This window comes from Carassius auratus, chromosome 47, assembly GCF_003368295.1.
Source record: "Carassius auratus strain Wakin chromosome 47, ASM336829v1, whole genome shotgun sequence".
NCBI classification, from domain to species: domain Eukaryota; kingdom Metazoa; phylum Chordata; class Actinopteri; order Cypriniformes; family Cyprinidae; genus Carassius; species Carassius auratus.
In genome coordinates, this window is record NC_039289.1 from 9,127,389 (window position 1) to 9,148,891 (window position 21,503).

Below are 21,503 nucleotides of genomic sequence, written 5' to 3' on the forward strand. Positions count from 1 at the left end.
GTAGACAGGGCACAATCATAAACCTTGACAGAGCATAGAATCAGGGCTGGCGGCTGGCAGGCAGAGGCGAGAGAACAAGGCAGAGGTCGATAAGGCAGGCGGCAGAGAATCAGAGTCCAATAAACAGTCCAGGTCATACACGGAAGATCCAACAGTGGGAAAACGCTCGGTAATGTCTGCATGGGCAAAACAAGACTTCGCGTTTGAGAGAACAGGGTGAGTTCCTTAAATAGGGGATGAAGATGAGCAACACCTGTGCAGGTAATCAGCCCCAGGTACGGGGTGTATGGGAAATGGAGTTTGAAGGAGGTTAATACTCGGGTGACGGTTCCCTCTGGTGGTGATCGGAGAGAGCCACAGAGGCTGTGTTTGTGACAGAATGAATATGAATTCCCATGTATTAATATAAAAATCGTGGCTTTAATGATTTAAATCTGTTGTATTTAATTGTCATATCAATACATGTTTTTATTGAATTTATTTAAAGCAGTTTACTCATCTACTTAATAGGAAATAACATTTCTGTGCAATACAACCATAGATACACAAAAGCACAGCATAAAATTACAAATCACGTCCATTTTATTTGTTTGCTGTACTCCATATCTTTAGAAGCCAGATGTTTGCAAGGAACATATCCAAATTCAGCCCTTTATCAATCGATCTTCATCTTCATTCTTAGCATCAGCGACTGTCACAATCAAAGTCCGCGCTTGTTATGATTCAAATTTGAAAATAGCGCCAGTGCTCACGACTTGGTTTACGGCACTGATATCGAACGCTCATTGGTTCTCACCTAATTCGTCACAGATTGCCACATGTCGTCTTTTGAAACATTTGAAATCAGTACTGGTACTGCGCTAGTGCGCCTTCATGAAGAGAAGACAGATACATAATTTCACGGATTCATAAATTAAATTCTGCTCTGAACCCTAAAAACGATTACCTCCAGAGAAGACTGCGACTGGAACTCATTATCATTTGAACTACTTTTGGTGCCACATTTTCGCAAAAAATAAATGATAAACGTTACGTTTGTTTGTCTGTTATTTGTTTATTTATAACAACGTTATGTAGTTTTAAGAAATGGTTATGGGTAGGTTTAGGGGTAGGTGTAGGATTAATGTTAGTGGTACAAAATAACGTTTTAATGTTATATTTTTACTAAAATTGTTTTATTATGTTTTATTCTTTTAACATTCTGTATAAAATGGGTAGGTTTAGGTTCGGGTGGGGTATAGGGATCTTACATTTATCAAAAAAACCCTGTAATTACGTCCAGATAATACGTATATGACACTATAAATACGTAAAGGCACATACGTATTGGACAATTTTAATTTACGTCTAAACATGTACGTTTTGATTGTGAGATCAGGCTGTTTAATTCAATAGGGGACACTGGTTGACAATTTTAACAAATTCACATAAATTTTTTATGACAAAAGTTGATGGTAGTGTTATTTTAGTACCATTATTGTTTATTAATGTTTTTAATGAGTTTTTATTCCATTTTATTCCATTTTATTCCATTTTATTTTTCATTTACCATTATTAATTATTGTATTACATTATCCATTTTTATTTTAAAATTGCAGCCCATTCCATAAATTTCTTATATAAAATATTATTTGTTTTGAGTAATGTGTAATATTTTGAGTTTGTGGCAGTTTAATTATGTAATTAAGAGTTTGATTACTGTCGGCAAACACATTTCTTACAACAAAATTTTTTTTTTTACAAATATTACAGCTGCCTCGGGTTTACAGTAGTCATTATTTAGTCAATGGGTTGAACTCTGGCATTTTGAGTGCTTTTGATTAAACAAACATTGGCACAGTGTGGTTTTGGTTGTTTTGTTTAGGCATCTGTGGAACAGAATTTGTACGTTGCCTCCAGTGTCCAGATGCTCACATCCAAACCTGACCAGCTGACGTCCCAGAACATCACCTCAGCTGCTACAACTGTCAGTAACCTGCTGTCTGCCAGCATGCTAAATGTGGTAAGAATGTACAAACAATACAATATGTTCATTTGTTTGTCTGACAGTGAGACTTCATCATGTAGAAATGTAATAATATTGTAATAATAATGATATATATTTTATACAGTCAGTGGCAGAGTCAGTGGTGGTCACCATCAGTCAGCTAATGCACACGGATAAAGACCGATACTCTGAAGATACTTACAATGCTCTTGAGAAGTATTTACACTCCACACATACCTGTCCTGCACAAAAAACACCACCATATATATGTGTGTATTTTTGGTTGTGTATGTGCGTGTGTGATCCTGGACCACAAAACGAGTCTTAAGTATCCGAGATACAACTATTTGGTAATCTGGAATCTGAGAGAGCAAAAAAATCTAAATACTGAGAAAATCACCTTTAAAGTTGTCCAAATTAATTCTTAGCAATGCATATTACAAATAATAATAAATAATTTTTTTTTAAAGGTTTTAATGTATTTACAGTACGCTATTAAATTTTCTATATTTCTGCATAAATATGAAACAAAACATAATTAGATTTTCAGACAAATCCTTAAAGTAGACAAAGAGAATCCAATAAAACAAAGGTGACAAATTATATAGTTATTTATGTTATTATAGATGTCATTTATTTATTAATAAAAGCACACAAGATCTTCAGAATCCTGTTAAATATTTGTGAGTGGCAAAGGTATGTGAATCTTTACTTTCAGTCTTGAAGGAGTTTTAGACCATTCTTCAGTACAGGACCACTTCAGCTTTCTGATGTTCGTGGGTTTCCTCCTATGAACTGCTTGCTCAGGTCCTTCAAAAAGTTAGATTAAGGTCCGGAATTTGAATGACAATCAAAAAAATTTGCTCTGTCCTCCTTTAACCATTCTTTGGTAGAACGACTTGTGTGCTTGGGGTCGTTGTCTTGCTGCATGACCCACTTTCTCTTAAGATTCAGTTCTCGGACAGAATTTTGCTGGTTCAGAATTAATTGTTCCACCAATAATGGCAAGCCATCTTGGACCATATGCAGCAAAACAAGCCCAAATCATGATACTACCACCACGTTTCACAGATGGGATAAGGTCCTGATAGTCATCTAACTGACTGAAAACTCCTCTGAACATATGGAATGAACAGCACTCTTTTCCACTCTCAATATACATGGCTAAAGTGCCCTTGAGCAAGGCACTGAACCCCCTGATGCTCCCCGGGCACTGGGTCTATAGCTGCCCACTGCTCTGGCTGTGTGTTCACGTTATGTTCACTTCTCACTGCTGTGTATGTGCAGGTGGATGGGTTAAATGCAGAGCACCAATTCCGAGTATGGGCTATCATACTTGGCAAATGTCATTACTTTCATGGACTTTAATTTCATCTTCAAATTAACAGCTATTTCTATGGGGGATCCTCCGCGACCTTAGCTGGATCAGCTACCGGCATATGGCCCTCAAAAAAAAAAATTGGGGGGACAACTAGGCATCTTGATGGGCGCCGACAAGAGAGTGAGCTCTGGGGCTGGTGCCAACATTGGTGCTGGCTGGAGATCTGGAGCCCTCCCTGGGCTTAATTGGGGACCTGGAGCCCTCCCTCTGCTTAACTGGGGAACTGGGAGCCCTCCCTAGGCTTAACTGGGGAGATGGGAGCCCTCCCTGGGCTTGACTCGGAAACTAGGAGCCCCTCCCATGCTTGACTCAGGAACCGGGAGGCCCTCCTGGGCTATACTGGGGTCAGGAGCCCCTCCTGGGGCTATACTCAGGAATGGGAGCCTTTCCTGGCTGAACCAGGGATCGGTAGTGCCTCCTGGGCTAATCTGGGGATTGTAAACCTTCCGTGGGCTATACTCGGCAACAGGAGCCACTCCTGGGTTTATCTGGGGATTGGAAATTACCAGCTGACTGGTTCCGTATAGGGATCAGTGACTCTCCAGACACCGGATGACTGCCACCTTCCAGCCAAGGTTGGTGGTGTCTGGGAGCTCTGCGGGGCGATGGTACGTCATCCCAATCTGGAACAGCATCTTTAGGGTTTCCCCCTTGAGGGAACTGGTGAGGGCGAGTGGCACAAATGTCCTTGCGAACAAAATTGGGTCGGGGCTCACCTAAGAAAACATTTAATACCAGACAGATTACTCAACACAGGGAACACTATTTAAACAAGTGACACAATGGGACACACCTGGGAACAAATTAACTAATTAATGACACACAGCTGGAACCATATTAACTAAACTGGGAACACCTGGGACTAATATAACTGAGGACATGAATAGGAAATATTAACTTTTTTTAATTGTGTGTAAACTTTTTTAAGACAGAAAATACTTTATACAAACACACACACACACACACACACACAAACACAAACACAAACACAAACACACATATCCAAAATTGATGAGTAAAAAAATGAGTAAGATTTTTTTAAAGAATAGAATTAGAATAGTGAGTGTTAAAGTTAGAGGGTCAAATAAAGATGGAAGAGATGGGTTTTAAGCCGATTCTTGAAGATGGCTAAGGACTCAGCTGCTCGGATTGACTTGGGGAGGTCATTCCAACAGGAGGGAACAAGTGTCAGGGTTCTGTCACTTCAGTCTAGTGGTTTTCATGTTTTGTGACAGAGCCCTGATACTCTCCTCCTGTCATTGTTTTCATGTGAGTGCGCGGCTTCGAGACCGCTCGAGCTGTGCGCTCTTGTCTGCGTGTCCTGTTTCATGTTGGAGCGTGGTGTTCGGATCCCGGCACTCATGTCTTGCTGAGTTTCGGTTTCGTGTCGGGGACCGAGCACTCGCGCTCCATGTTCTGTTTTATTGTGGCATTGTTGCACACAGCTCGAGTGGTCTCGAAGCCGCGCACTCACATGAAAACAATGACAGGAGGAGAGTATCAGGGCTCTGTCACAAAACATGAAAACCACTAGACTGAAGTGACAGAACCCTGACAACAATACATTTAAAAGTCCTTTAAAGTGACATTATGCTTCTTTGGGATGGCGCAATCAAGCGATGTTCACTTTCAGAATGCAAGCTTCTAGAGGGCACATAAGTCTGAAGTAACAAATTTAGGTAAATGGGTGCAGAGCCAGTAGTAGTTTTGTAGGCAAAGATCAATGGTCCATCATCCAGCAAGAAATGTCTGTTAGACAAGCTGAGATGCGAATAGCTACCGTCGGATCATCAGGATGGAATGACATGTAGAGGTGAGTCATCAGCAAAGCAGTGGTATGAAAAGCCATGTTTCTGAATGACATAACCTAATGATGCCATGTAGACGGAGAAGAGAAGTGGTCCAAGAACTGAGCCCTGAGGCACCCCAGTAGTTAGATGTTGTGACTTGGACACCTCACCTCTCCAAGATACTTTGAAGGACCTATCTGATAGGTAAGACTCAAACCATTGAAGTGGGGTTCCTGAGATGTCTTTTGCCAGTGGAGTTATACAAGCCTGTCTAAATGATGAGGGCAAAACACCAGTGTGAAGGGATGTGTTGATGATGTGAGTGAATGCAGGTACAACTGCAGGAGAAATGGCTTGAAGGAGATGAGATGGAATAGGATCAAGCGGGCAAGTAGTAGGGTGATTAGAAAGGATGAGTTTTGAGACTTTTGCCCCAAAGAGTGAAGAGAAGGATGTAAATGAGTGTAAGTTTGCTGGTGAAATGAGCTTGACTGATTGTGGTGTGGAAAATTGTGTTTAATTTTATTAATGAACAATGTGGCAAAGTCGTCAGCTATTAGAGATGAAGCAGGAGGGGGAGGAAAAGGACAAAGAAGTGAGTAAAATGTTTTAAAAAGCATGCGAGAGTTAGACAAATTGTTAACTTTGTAATGGTAGTATGTCATTTTAGCAGTGGACACATTAGCAGAGAAGGAAAATAAGAGTGACTGATACATATTAAGGTCAGCAGTATTTTTGGATTTGCACCACACCCTTTCAGCAGCTCTAAGCTTAGAACGGTGTTCACGTAGAACATCAGATAACCAAGGGGTAGAAGGTGTATATCATATATATATATGATCATATTTTGCACACACACACACACACACACACACACACACACACACACACACACACACACACACACACACACACACACACACACACACACACACGCGCACACACACACACACACACACACACACACACACACACACATATATATATATATATATATATATAAAATATTACTACACTAAAAGTTTGAAAAAAAAAGGTACCACTACTAGGTGTAGTTTATATTTATTTGTCCCTAAATGCGCAAAATTCACATTAAGATAAAAAAAAAATAGATAGTTATAATTCTTGATGTGTAAAACATGAAAATATAGAGAATTGTACTATTGTTATTATGCAACTATTATTAGTATTACTATTATTATTATTATTATTATTATTATTATTATTATTATTATTATTATTATTAATAATAATAATAATAATTATTAATAAAAATATTATTATTAATTATTAATGTTAACTTTTGTATGTGTATAATTTCTATAGTCTTACAAAGTCTTTGGAGGATTTTGCTTTGAACATGAGCAACATTAACTCTAGTGTACTGGTGCAACCAAACCTAGTGGTGCAAAGCATCAAGTTGTCACAGTGGACCCCACAAGTGCAATTCTACGCTGCAACAGGTCAGTGACGAAACCTCATATATTTATTATACATCTGTGATGATATCAGAAAGACATTTCTACTTAAACTAAACTAAGCTGCATTTTAACTAGGACTGTCAGAATATTCTCCTGAAAGAATTGGTCTGGGTGCAGATGCTGCGAACATGACATCCTCTTCAGGACGTCCCATTGATCTCCTGTTAAATATCAAACTGCAGAATGATTCCCAGAAAGACTGGGGTACTGTTTATGTTTCTGTTCTCATTTTGAGGAATATAATTAAAAGTCAAAGTTTTGAATATATTTTCCCTCTGTTTCCCCATAGGGAACAGAAATCTCTGTATTGGAGTGGTGCTTTATGAAAATGATAAGTTTTTCAACTCAAAACTATTTAATAGTGAACTCAATACCAAGAGAAGGGTGGTGTCGGCCAGCCTGTCAGACAGAAGCTTGCTTGATAACGTGGAGTTCACCATCAGGCCAGAGGTAAATGACTGTAAAGTCATGATGATTACAGAAAATATAGCAGCTTCCCAGTCAATCATGTTATTAGTAAATAGAATATCTACATATGAATTAACATATAGTCAGTCGTTACTTCAAAATAAAAACTGGTCAAGATGATGAGGATCAGGTATGACCGGTTTGTATATTGTACTGCTCATTTTACACCAACCACCAAACAAAATGAAATGAAATGAAATTAAATAAATAAATAAAAATGAATAATAATAATGAAATAATGACAATAATGATGTAATATTGACACAGAAAATATGAGTAATAAATTATTTATTTTTCATATATATATATATATTTATATGAATATATAAAAAAACAATATAATAATAATTGTACACATAATTAAAACCATACTTTGAATAAATTAATCATAAATTGGGAATACAACAAGTTGCTAAGTAGTTATAATTACTGCTTGCATTTTTATTAAAATTATTGTGATTTTGTTTTCATAGTTATAAGAATTTATTACTTTTGTATTTTTGTTATCACAGACTTAAAGACTTTCTTTAGAAATAAATAGCTTAAGTGCATAGCATTGTGTCTTTATGTTTCCAGAATACATCCGGCTCAACATCCTACGACTTTGCATGTGTGTTTTGGGACTACACTCACAGAGACTGGAGAACAGAGGGCTGCGTCAAAATACGTGATCACAATGGAATGCACTGTGAATGTAACCACACCACCAACTTTGCAGTTCTTGTGGTTAGTTTAACATACACATAAAAAAAAAAAAAAAAAAAAAAAAAAAAAAAATGTTTAAAAGCTAGTGAGCTGCTAAGATAGGCAGCATAGTGGAACATAATTTCCTATAGAAACTCTCTATATATGCAGTAAAGGATGTTCCTTGAGTTAAGGGCACAGGAGACACGATTCATAACTGGGAATCTGCCTTAGCATAATGCTAAGCTAACTTCATTTGTTATGTTAGCTGACCTTATGTGGTAGTTAGTAAAAAATACACAGGGCACTTTAATGTTTGGTGAATGTAGGTGAACTATAAATATTTATTATCAATTTTTTCTCTCTCTTTGTAGAGCTTTAGAGCAGACTACACTTATTCTGAAGCTTTAAACTGGATCAGCATTGTTGGATGCAGTCTGTCTATTGTGGGTTTGGTCCTCACCACAGTTTATCAAATTACGACCAGGTAAATGCAATGGATACATTGAAGAATAAACGCTACTCAAAACATAATTTAATACAAATTGTGATCATTGTAATTAATAATCACAATTACAATTTCAAAGGAATAATTGACAATCAGCATTTTTTTGTCTTATATTCCAGTAAAAATACTAAAACCTTCTCAATGTCAGTGAATGTATTTAGAAACAAACATGCTAATTTGTTACCATAGTATATGTTGAAATAAAGTCCATAGTTTATTTATTTATATTTTTACACATAATTCTAGCAAGTTTTTGTGATATATGTGCTTAAAAAACTTATTTACCAAAAGTGGAAAATCCAATTAAATGATAAAATTCAAATACATTCTATATTCTAGTTATAGTATATATATATATATATATATATATATATATATATATATATATATATATATATATATATATATATATATATATATATGTATATATATATTGGGATATCAAATATATTAAGACCATATTTATATTAGATAATTTTACATTCATTCTGTTAAATGTAATCTTTAGCAAATCAATGAATTTTATTGTTTCATACTGTACAGTATAATGTTGTGATGCTTAAATTTACCTTTAGAATTTAAAATTATTTCACTTTTTTAATATAAAAAAATATTCAAAACAGTATAGAAGTTTATAATTGTTCCCATGTGTCGGTTATTATTCACCATAAAAAGCAAATAATTGTCAGCATACCGCCCAGAATTTATTGTATTTATAATGATTTTTAATGGAAACAAAAAAACAAAGACAAAAAAAAATGTTTTTTTTTTTTTTCAACATGTATTGCAGATCATGCATTTCTATTGTTTTATGTCCACCAAATAATAATTATTATTATTATTTTAGATGAATCCTCCTGGGGCCTGTTTCACTAAGGAGGTTCAACCAACTCTGAGTTTAAACTTGAACTCTGAGTTGACTTACCCTGAGATGGGAAAGTTTTCGGTTACAGAACAGCTGAAATTAGTTGGTTTAATCAATTCTAAATAGACTGAGTTAAGCGCCAAAAAGATGTCTGCATACTTCAGACTGTTATAATATCACAGGTGAAAACTGGCAGAACATTAGATTAATGAACTAATAGCTAATCATTTTCTGGTATCTCATGGGAAAAAAAAAAAATTCTAAAATAATAATATTAATAATAACATTTTAAGTGCATTTTTCTTATTTTACAAATGATCTGCCAATAGAGTAAGAAAAATACTTCAGTGGCTATTTACATTAAGTGGAATCAACATAATTTCTTAGCGATAGATCCTATTTACAGTAAGCTAAGTGCAAGTAGCTTTAGATGTTATTTTGTCACAGTGTCTGGTCTGTGTTTCCCTGGGTGTCCACTAGTGGTCTCACTTCCCCATAGGCACCACACTACAGGCACTACATTTCCCACAAAGTCTTGTCCCTTCATCACTGTTAATTGTGACGGAATGGGAAATGAATGAGCTGAAGATCATGGATTTATGGGGGTTCATAATGTACCTGCAACAACGGTCTCAGTGGGATACCCCAGACACACCTGTCTCTCCATGTGTGATCGCCGACTCTAGACCAGTACCTGCAGTCAATGCACACCTGTATTGCACTCCGCTGTCTCCACTCTCTTCATTATCACCTGTCTATATATACCAGCCTGCCTCATTCTGTTTTCATGGAGTCCTTGTTTTCCATCACCCGGTTTTCTCGCGTTCCCTTGTGTTTTCTTGTTTCTTGTGTTTCTTGTTTTTGGACTGCTTTCCCCGTTATTGACCTCTAGCTTGTTTTGGATTTTGATTTTGGATTACCCCGTTAAACACATTGCATTTGGATCTCTCGTTTCCTGTGATCAATCGTTACAGAAGGACTTTATCATGCCCAGATCCAGCGGTGTGGGACTTCGTATCTGTTCCCCAACCAGTATGGAGGAGCAGAGGGCGAGGTTCCAAAACCTAACCACCTTCCGTCAAAAGGGGAATGAGGTGGGTGGCTTGGCGCAAATGTTCTGGACCATGGCAGTAGGAATGGGGTATAATGATGCGGCATTGAAAGACTTATTCAACGCCTGTCTGGATAACCCTGTGCCGGAATGGGAAATGAATGAGCTGAAGATCATGGATTTTTGGGGGTTCATAATGTACCTGCAACATCGGTCTCAGTGGGATACCCCAACCACATCTGTCTCTCCAGGTGTGATGGCTGACTCTAGACCGGTGCCTGCAGACAAGATGGCCGCCAGCCCAGCGCCACTGCACAATGTGGTCACAAGCCCAGCACCACTGCACAAGATGGCCGCCAGCCCAGTGCCACTGCACAATGTGGTCACAATCCCAGCACCACTGCACAAGATGGCCGCCAGCCCAGCGCCACTGCACAAGATGGCTGCCAGCCCAGCGCCACAGCACAAGGTGGTCGCCAGCCCAGCTCCACTGTGCAAGATGGCCGCCAGCCCAGCGCCACTGCGCAAGATGGCCACCAGCCCAGCTCCACTGCACAAGATGGCTGCCAGCCCAGAGCCACTGCACAAGATGGCCGCCACAGGTGACCCTCCAGAGTCGAGTGAGGTCCCCGTTGACCCTCCAGAGTCGAGACAGGTCAAGTCACCATTAACACTCATGAGTCAAGCACTACCACAGTTAGACCCCAGGAGACAAGTCACCAATGATCTTCATGGGCAAGGTCAAGTCACCGGTGTTATTACGCCCTGCGCCTAAGGGTAGTAGAAAACTCTAAATAGGGCGTAATAAGACTGGGTTGTGGTGATGGAATCCCAAGAACGAGTCACTCCGGTCGATAATCAAACAAGTACAAGATGTTAATCAGTATAAGTTATTAGATTTATTAAAAGTTAACAAGTGAAACAAAGAGCATCTCTCCAGGGTGTCCCAAAGGCCAAAATAACAAACAAAACAAATCTAGAAAGGAAAAGAGTAATAACTAACCTCAGATAATTAAAGTAAAATACATCTTACTTCCCTAACTTCCTAACACAAAACAGAACCTAAACAAGATAGCCAAAACAAATCGGCAGGACACCCCTTTGCTCCACGTTCTAAACACACATGGTTGAAAAGGCAAGAACGTGATCACTAGCATTTACTTGCTACTCAAAAGTGACAAATTTGATCATCGGCCGGAGAAGGGATCCAGGAGCTCTCAACCCAACCACGTCCGAACCAATAATGAGCTCCCCGTTGAATGCCGGCAGCGTCCTTTTTAAAGTCCCCGCCTTGTCTCCACCACCAATGGCGATCGTACATCCAATCAGTAGGCATCCTATCAGAAACCAGATAGAGTAAGAGGGAGGAGAAAGTACACACACACACAGCAGGAAAATCAGGTCGTAACACCCCCGGACACAAAGAATCTACTTCTAGTAGATTTACTCAAAACTAAACGACCGTGAAAGGGCGTCAGCAAGTACATTATCTTTTCCTTTTTTATAACGAATTTCCAGGTTAAAATCCTGGACAAAAAGTGACCAGCGCATAATCCGTTGATTCGAGTTCTTCATACGAGACAGGAAGACTAATGGGTTGTGATCAGTAAATACGATCACCGGAAGGGAGCTAGAACCAATGTACACCTCGAAGTGTTGCAACGCCATTAATAAGGCTAATGCCTCCTTCTCAATAGTGCTATAATTTAGTTGGTGTTTCAAGAACTTTTTTGAGAAGTTAGCAACAGGATGCTCAACTCCATTCTCATCATCCTGCAACAGGACAGCGCCAGCACCGGTAGCACTCGCATCAACATCCATTTTGAAGGCACACTCATACCTTGGAGCAACCAAGACTGGAGCGCTACACAGAAGCGTTTTAACAGAATCAAATGCAGTTTGACACTTAGCGGTCCATTCAAAATTTTGCGAAGCACGAAGCATATTGGTAAAAGGCAACACAACATCTGAGAAGTTTTTACAAAAACCCCGATAATAACCAGTCATGCCCAAAAATCTTCTGAGGTCACGTTTCGTACGGGGCACCGCAAACTCCACAATAGCTCGCACTTTTAGGGCAACAGGTCGAACTTGACCCTGTCCCACCCGTTTCCCCAGGTAGGTAACAGTCGCCTTACCAAACTCGCACTTCACTAAATTAAGTGTAAGAGATGACTTTAGCAACCGATCAAACACAATACTCAAAGTTTTTAGGTGTTCATCCCAGGTATTCGAATAAATCACGATGTCATCCAAGTAAGCCTTACAGCTATGAACCCCCTTTAGCACTTTATTCATCAAGCGCTGAAATGTAGCTGGGGCGTTGCGCAATCCAAACGCCATCACCCTGTAATTCAGAAAATCATCCGGCGTCACAAAGGCAGATATTTCGGCCGCACGCTCCGTCAAGGGAACTTGCCAGTATCCCTTAAGCAGATCTAATTTAGTGACGAAGCGCGCAGAGCCTACCTTATCAATGCAATCCTCCATAAGCGGGAGGGGGAACGAATCTGGTTTTGTCACGGCATTTACTTTCCGGTAATCCGTACAAAATCGTTGTGTGCCGTCAGATTTAGGAACCAATAAGCACGGTGAACTCCAGGCGCTAGAACTCTGTACTGCGAGACCATTCTCATACTTTACCTCAGCTTCCATGATTTTACGTTTAACGGGGTTCACTCTGTAAGCACTTTGCTTTATGGGTGAATGGTCACCTACATCAATATCGTGTTCCAAAACTTGAGTACGAGTAGGGATATCTGAAAACAGTCCCAAAGAAGAATTAATTATCCTAATAATATAATTTCGCTGAGGTTCAGATAAATGTACCAGATGAGAATTTAAACTCTCCAGGACCATAGAATTATTCAGTTTATCACCCGAGACTAGGGTATTATGCAAGCTCAACCCATCTTCGTCAACATCGCGGTCAGAAACGGATGCAGCCGAAGCTACAGGAACGATAACGGAGCTTTTTGACTCCACATCTTCCCCACGACCAACATACAACTTCAGCATATTTACGTGACACACACGGGTTTTTCTCCGTCGCTCGGGAGTTCGAATAACATAATTTGTGTCACTTAGCTTCTGATCAACGACGTACGGACCAGAGAATTTAGCTTGTAGTGCAGCACCCTGAACTGGCAGTAAAACTAGTACTTTATCCCCCTCAGAGAATGAACGAACCACAGCAGTCTTATCAAAACGTCTTTTCATTTTTGTCTGCGTACTCTCCAAAGCAGACTGAGCCAGTTTACAAGCATCATGCAGTCGCTCCCGAAAGCAACCGACATAATTAAGCAGATTACACTCGGATGGCTGTTCAGAGAGCCAGTTCTCTTTCAGCATCTTCAGTGGGCCCCTCACCGTGTGCCCAAAAACCAATTCCGCCGGGCTAAACCCCAGCGACTCCTGAACGGTCTCACGGACAGCAAACATAAGTAAAGGCAGCCCTTCATCCCAATCCTTTCCTGACTCGACACAGTATTTACTCAACATGGACTTTAAGGTTTGATGAAACCTTTCGAGCGCTCCCTGCGTCTCAGGTCGGTACGGGCTAGACGTAACAGGCGCAATCTTCAGCTGAGACAATACCTGTTTGAACAGTCGAGACATAAAATTAGTTCCCTGGTCCGTTTGGATCACTTTAGGAAAACCAAAAGTAGAAAAAAACATAACCAGAGCTTTCACAACAGCTTTCGCTTTTAAAGAGCGTAACGGTACCGCCTCTGGATAGCGAGTAGTCGTGCACATGAGCGTAAGCAGATAGACATGCCCCGATCTAGTTCGCGGTAACGGCCCAACACAATCCAAGATTATCTGAGCGAAAGGCTCTCCCAAAACAGGAATAGGTTGAAGAGGTGCAGGACGGATGATTTGATTAGGCTTTCCTACAACCTGGCACACGTGACACGAACGACAATACTGAACCACATCAGATTTAATACCAGGCCAGAAAATAACGTAAGATTCGATAATAGGTTTTAGTAATTCCCAAATGGCCAGCAACATTATCATGAGCTATGCTCAAAACCTGGTTGCGTAAACATTTCGGTACTACGAGCTGGTAAACCGTATCCCAACTTAAACCATCCGACCTTGCTGGACTCCACTTTCTCTTCAACACATCACTGTCCCAAAAATATCCCACTGATTTACCTTCAATGTCTGTAAGAGTAAGCGCCCTTTTCCTGCAGCACAATAAAGAAGGGTCTTTCTGCTGTTCAGCAGAGATCAGAACCTTATCAGCGGACAGCGACAACTCAGCCGACTCCATTTCAGCACCATTGCTCCTAGACAGCGTCTCAAAGTTGGGCAGCTCAGCTGTTACCACAGAACACTCAGTTTTCGCTCTACCCTCTGCGGCCATGAAGGTATCCGAAAGACAAATCGAATCATCAAACTTACGCGCTTGAGCGCGTGTAACTACATACGCCGTAAAAACCGAAGGAAATTCTGATGCTAACTCACCGGAAATAACAGGATCCAACACAGGATTTTCAATAACTTCGGGGATTGGGAGTACCTTTTCCCCGGCTAAATCATTACAAACAATTAATGCAACACCACTTACAGGTAACTCATGACGTACTGCCAACTTTACAAAGCCTGTTACTAACCCGGATCGAATGTACACGTTATGCAACGGTACCTTCAACACACCCAATTCAATTCCTTGAATAAGAACATCAGAACCACAATAACTTTTTTCAGAAAATGGCAGCGCCCTAGCTAACACGAACGATTGATTAGACCCTGTATCACGCAACATGGTTGCAGGAACCAAATCTTCTTCAGATCCACTAAGAGAAATCATTCCCTCACACACAAAAGGATCAAACGCTGCATCAATATACGAATTAAGTTGGTCACCGATCTTATGGACAAAACCCACACTTTTAGTTGACTTCCCCTTGTTTTTCTTTTTCAATGATGGACACGTCGCAATCAAGTGGTTAGGCTCATGGCAGTAAAAGCATTCACGAGTTTCGACAGGTAAAACTGGCTTAGGGAATTTCGAAACTTTAACGCTCTTCTCCAAAGGCATAGCAGAATATGTCTCACGACGTGCAGCAAACAGATTTTTGTGAGTCAACGAAAATTCGTCTGCACAAACGGCAGCTTCAGCAAGGGTACAAACTTTCTTTTCGTTCAAATAAACAACAATTTTGTCCGGCAAAGCGGTTTTAAAATCCTCAATCAACATCAACTCACGAAGTTGTTCTAAGTTAGCGACTCTGCTAGAACTACACCATCTATCAAAAAGCACGCTCTTCTCCCGAGCGTACTCCACGTAAGTTTGACTGGCAATTTTAACATGTGAGCGAAACTTTTGCCTATAGGCTTCTGGCACTAGTTCATAAGCCTTTAACACAGCATCCTTCAACTTATCATAATCCAAGCTGTCACTAACAGACAGAGTGGAGCAAATCTCCTGGGCTTTTCCGCTTAATTTGCACTGTATCATGAGAGGCCAAGCCTCTCTCGGCCAGCGCAACGCAGCAGCTATACGCTCAAATGCACCAAAGTACGAGTCCACCTCATTATCCCGAAATGCGGGCACCAAAGTGAGATGACGACTAACATCAAAATCATCTAAGTTAGAAGCCCCAAACAAAGGCACCGAAGGTGGAGAATTCCCAACGTTGGGAGGAGTAGAAAGTGGCATCAGAGTTTTCACTAGCCCCAACGAACGGCTGCCAGCCTGCGTCTCTAACTCGCATTGCCTGAAACGTAGAAGCTGAGTAGTATGTTCCTGACGTTTAATCTCTAGATCTAATTGCTTTAACTGAATAGCCAGCCTCAAATCCTCCGAGTTTACGCCGCTAAGTGAACGCAGCATTGGATCGGACTCTGGAGCTTCAGTATTAACTTCATCCCCTGTCGCTGCATTCATTCCTACCTCAACGTTCGGTCTAGGCTGTAAAATACCCTGCTGTATTAATGCCGCCTCAATTACGTCTCGTACAACTTTCTTCCTAGCAGTTTTTATAACCGGAACACTATAAAAGTCAGCGACCAAATACAAGTCAGTCTTTCGACAGGACTCCAAGAGCTCACGCGAAGGATCCTGCTTAAATGCTTCTATACTAAACTCCATATAAACCAGCCTTACACTTCCCCACCACCCATGAAAAAACTGCCAGTCAAAATATAGAATATAGATTGTACTTACCAGCAGAGCCGCAAACCTCTTAATTCGTATCGAACGAATAACAAAAAAAAAAGTCAATAGAATTGGACGAGCCCCCAATTATTACGCCCTGCGCCTAAGGGTAGTAGAAAACTCTAAATAGGGCGTAATTAGACTGGGTTGTGGTGATGGAATCCCAAGAACGAGTCACTCCGGTCGATAATCAAACAAGTACAAGATGTTAATCAGTATAAGTTATTAGATTTATTAAAAGTTAACAAGTGAAACAAAGAGCATCTCTCCAGGGTGTCCCAAAGGCCAAAATAACAAACAAAACAAATCTAGAAAGGAAAAGAGTAATAACTAACCTCAGATAATTAAAGTAAAATACATCTTACTTCCCTAACTTCCTAACACAAAACAGAACCCAAACAATATAGCCAAAACAAATCGGCAGGACACCCCTTTGCTCCACGTTCTAAACACACATGGTTGAAAAGGCAAGAACGTGATCACTAGCATTTACTTGCTACTCAAAAGTGACAAATTTGATCATCGGCCGGAGAAGGGATCCAGGAGCTCTCAACCCAACCGCGTCCGAACCAATAATGAGCTCCCCGTTGAATGCCGGCAGCGTCCTTTTTAAAGTCCCCGCCTTGTCTCCACCACCAATGGCGATCGTACATCCAATCAGTAGGCATCCAATCAGAAACCAGATAGAGTAAGAGGGAGGAGAAAGTACACACACACACAGCAGGAAAATCAGGTCGTAACAGGTGTTCTTCATGGGCAAAGTCAAGTCACCGTTGATCTTCATGAGCAAAGTCAAGTCACCGTTGATCCTCATGAGCAAAGTCAAGTCACCGTTGATCTTCCTGAACGAAGTCAAGTCTCAATTGATCTTTCTGAACCCAGTCAAATCACCACGGATCTACCAGAACCTCTCCACGTCTCTGCTGAACTACTAGAGCCTCTCCACGTCTCTGCGGAACTTCCAGAGCCTCGTCACATCTCAGCCGAACTTCCTGATCACTCGACTTATCCTGTCATGGCCATGGAGGCCATCCAGGAACTCACCGCCTGCCCTGTCATGGCCATGTAGACCATCTCCTCAGGGCCATGGAGGCCAGCCTTAACCTGTTCATGTTCTCTATTTCAGGCTTACATAACCAGACTTGCTCTCCTGTGCCATCGATCCCAATGTGGTGGTCTTTGGCGCCGCCCTGGTGGGCTTCTGTCTCAACCGCACGGCTGTGGTGGTCTTCTGCGCCGCCCTGTTGGGCTTCTGTCTCAACCGCACGGATGTGGTGGTTTTCTGCGCCACCCCGGTGGGCTTCTGTCTTGACCGCACGGCTCCAGTTACACCTGCTCCATCCTGGATTCCTGCCCTGTTGGCTCTGCCCTGGGCCCCTGAACTTTCTGTTCCCTCCTGGCCTTTTTGTTTTGTTGTTGTGGTGGGGTTTTTTTTCTCTCTGTTTCCCTCTATGGACCTGACCCTCCATCCCTCCCCCTGGTCCTCCGCCGGACCACCTCCCTCCTGGTCTCCTTGTGGTTGTTGTTTTGTTTTTTCTCTTCCTGTCTCTGTTTCCTGCTATGGACCTGGCCCTCCGTCCCTCCCCCTTATCCTCCACCAGATATATTCTATTTACCATGTAAAATAGCAGTTCTTTGCAACAGGCTAAGTGTAAATAATAATTAGATGCTAGTTATTCTATACTGGCAGATACATTTGCACCTCAGTATTGTTATACATTAATAGGATGGAATAAAAACAGATTGTAAATGATTATATTTATTAAAATTATAAAAAGTTCTATCATTATTAAACACTCGTTAGGCACTTCCACTTTTAGAACATTTTGTTCATTTTTATTTTAAATAAATTCTAACGTTACATGTGATGGGAAAAGTGAGAAGAACGAGCTCTGCAAAAGCCAGAGTCTAACCCAATCAATCATGTTACAAGCTAGTTTTCCGTGCCCAAAACATTACAGCCTACAACACTGAAGCCGTTATTCACATGTGTCATATTTAATCTTATGTGTCGATGTGTCGAAACTCTGGGTTTATCGAAGATAAAGAAAACCTGCTCCTGACCAGGTTAGGTTCATAGAGTAAGTTACTACGATAACTGACTTTGAGTATAAGTTAGCTTTTTTCCAGAAATGGGCTTGACTAACCCTGCTTTCTCTGGTTTGACAAACCTTCCATTCTGAAACAGAAAACCTATAGTTTCCCTCATTTCAGGGTTAACATACTCAGAGTTTTCACTTAACCTCCTTTGTGAAATGGGCCCCTGACTTATTTGTTTTTATTTTTTTCTCATAACTCTACAGGAAACAGAGAGGAGCCAACTCTACTATGCTCTTGGTGAACATCTGTTTGTGCATGACCACCTACTACCTGCTCTTCATTTTTGGGATCAACAACCCGGTCCAGAACTCAAAGGCATCTGTTTCAGAGCAGAACGTTATTCCTTCTTCAGATGTGCAGGAGAATGTCGATCAGGGTCCTTGTACAGCAATCACAGCTCTGTTGCAGTACTTCCTGCTGGCCACGTTTGCCTGGAACATCCTGTATGCAGCTCATGTGTTTTTCCTCATTAGAAATGCCCTCAACGGTCCGCCCCGAGCTTTCCGCACCATCGCCATGACAGTCGGCTGGGGTACATTTAAACAGATTGATATTAAAAGTCATGACAGTTTGATTCTATTTGCATACCTTGTAAATAAAGAATAAATGGTATTAAATATTTTATATTTAATAGTGAAATTCTGACTGATACTGATTTCATTTATAGTATGTTTATATTAAAATTATATTATTTAGTTAATATACTATTAGAACAGTAAATAAACAGTCATTTTAAATGCTACATGTGAATTTAAGTTTTACAACATCAAGTACAATATGGAAATGGTTATTCCTTTTGAAATTAGCTGAAGATTGCACTTAACTGTTATTAATTTATTGTTATTATTGAAGATTAACTTTAAGTGAGTAAAAGTAGCATTATCTTGAGGATAAGCATATAATTCATAATAACCATTCTGTAAAATCACATTCATATATAATATGTCTAGGTCTGCCTGCTGTTATTGTCGGCGTCTCACTGTCCACCACCTACAGCTTTAGGAATCCTTTAGGTTATCGACAAGAGCAGTTGTAAGTGAAAAATCACTTCTATTGCTTTGTCCACTTTATATTTCACAGTGGAAGAAAGCTATTTCTTGTGAATCTGCAAGACTTCTACTTCTTTATCCACTAGAGTTAAATAACTAGAAGAATAACATTCAGTAAATGAAAAAAAAAACTCTTCCCAGATAGCACACGTACGTCTACAAGATGTCTGTTAAAGATTTTTAAAGCATCTGCTGTATACAAACATCTGATAAACGTCTTTAAGATGCCAGTTTTATATTAACACTAAAACATACATATTTAAACACATCTTCTAAATGTCTATTTGACATTTCATAGGAAAGGTCCTTTTGACGTACTGCAGATAAGCAAATACTCTAAAAAATGCATCTGATGCAGACATCAAATAGACTCTGTTATGTGCATGTGCAATCAGGGAAGTAATGTGGATATCCCACAAAAAACAACAACAAAATATTTGTAGTACTGGGTGAAAACAAAATATTTTAAATGTAGACCATTACTTACACATTCCCCAGTTTTTCTCAGTCTTTATGTCTCTTCTTATTGCTGTAGTTGTTGGTTGGCGTCTCTGGACAAGGCGGGAAGGTTTGATCCGAAGCGGCCGATGTTGTGGGGTTTCTTGCTCCCTCTAGCGGTCATGTTGTGTTTTAACACATCTCTGCTCGTCTACTTCTCTCAAACCATCTGCTGTGCGAATCCCAACCTCAAGAGGTACGTAACTGATCCTTGACCGAATGGTCCATGTTAAAAACAAAGTTCAAGTTTAATGTAATCTTAACTGATGCTGTTAATAACATTCCTTTACTAAAATATAATTTTGTTTTGAAAATAGTTTGAATTCTTTCATGTGAGCAGTATCTGAGGTGTAATTCTCTGAGTGGCAACATTTGCAGTTCTGTAATAGTTCATATTTTCTATATTATTTAAATGTTAATTTTGGTTCTTTAGCTCACGAGGGACTCCTATGAAGAAGAAGATTTTGAGTAGTTTCTCTCTGGCTGTGGTGCTCGGTTTGTCCTGGATCGTTGGTTACTTTGTGCTCATCACTCATGACAAAACACTTTACATCATTCTCAGTGTGGTCTTCTGTCTCTGCAACACGACACAGGTGCGTTAATACACTATACTCATTATTGTTTTTGATAAACTGACACAAAAGATGATATTTCATATTCAGAAAAGATTTTGTTGGATTTATTCAAGCTGATGTTTTAAGATATTAGGTATATCTCTGTCTTGCATTGATTGGTGACTGACCACTACATTTTCTGTCCTTCAAAGGGTGTTCAGATTTTCCTTTTATTCACACTGCAGTCTTATCTAAAGACAAGGACTCGGCAAAAACTGGATTCTAAGAATGAATCAAAGGGGGGACCTTAAAAATAATGGACACAAAAAGAGGACAACAGACAATATCATATACAACTCTTTTATTATTATATTTATTTAAATTTAAACTGCTGTGTATCTTAGTGATATAAAACCATTTGTCTGTTGAAGTGTATTTTAATTTAATGTCAAATGCATAGTCTCATATACTCATATTGTACAAGTTAACTTGATAGAAATTTCAGATATTACTATGCAGACAATCCTTTAACCTTTACTTTAGTATTTTATTGGACTTGCTATAGAACAAATTATAAATAAATAAAACTAAAAATAAATACATCTGTAAATGCATGTGGTTTGTTTTATTTATTATTTGTGGCTCTCAAGTTTCAGCCAATGTGAAACAACACATACTGTAACTACAGTTTAGAGTAATATTTGTTATTATTAACCCCTTAAGCTCAGGGGCATTTTTCACAAAGTGCCTTGGCTTTTTTTTTTTCATGTGACATCAGACTGAGTTTTTTAAAACAAAACAAACAATCTAGAATAGCTGAAAATGTTGGCAGTTTCCAATGATATAAGACAATTGAATCTGTGACGAGCACTTTACGAGTTATGAGCGATTTTATACTTTTGATCACTGTACCTCTGT

At 39.8% G+C, this 21,503-nt stretch overlaps 1 protein-coding gene across 1 annotated transcript; it reads left to right on the forward strand.

Moving 5' to 3' along the window:
• The first annotated feature begins 20,037 nt into the window (after window positions 1–20,037).
• Window positions 20,038–20,911, forward strand: LOC113065028 (adhesion G-protein coupled receptor G7-like). The gene is made up of 3 exons (XM_026236136.1): window positions 20,038–20,227; window positions 20,465–20,624; window positions 20,798–20,911. Exons 1-3 carry the CDS (start codon window positions 20,121–20,123, stop codon window positions 20,894–20,896), a joined length of 366 nt encoding a protein of 121 aa, XP_026091921.1. The 5' UTR covers window positions 20,038–20,120; the 3' UTR covers window positions 20,897–20,911.
• The last annotated feature ends 592 nt before the right edge of the window (window positions 20,912–21,503 follow it).

Coding starts and splice junctions, on each gene's coding strand:
- LOC113065028 (XM_026236136.1), top strand. CDS start 20,121: ATGTTGTGGGGTTTCTTGCTCCCTCTAGCGGTCATGTTGTGTTTTAAC. Junction 20,228..20,464: donor GCGAATCCCAACCTCAAGAG/GTACGTAACTGA, acceptor TTGGTTCTTTAG/CTCACGAGGGACTCCTATGA. Junction 20,625..20,797: donor GTCTCTGCAACACGACACAG/GTGCGTTAATAC, acceptor TGTCCTTCAAAG/GGTGTTCAGATTTTCCTTTT.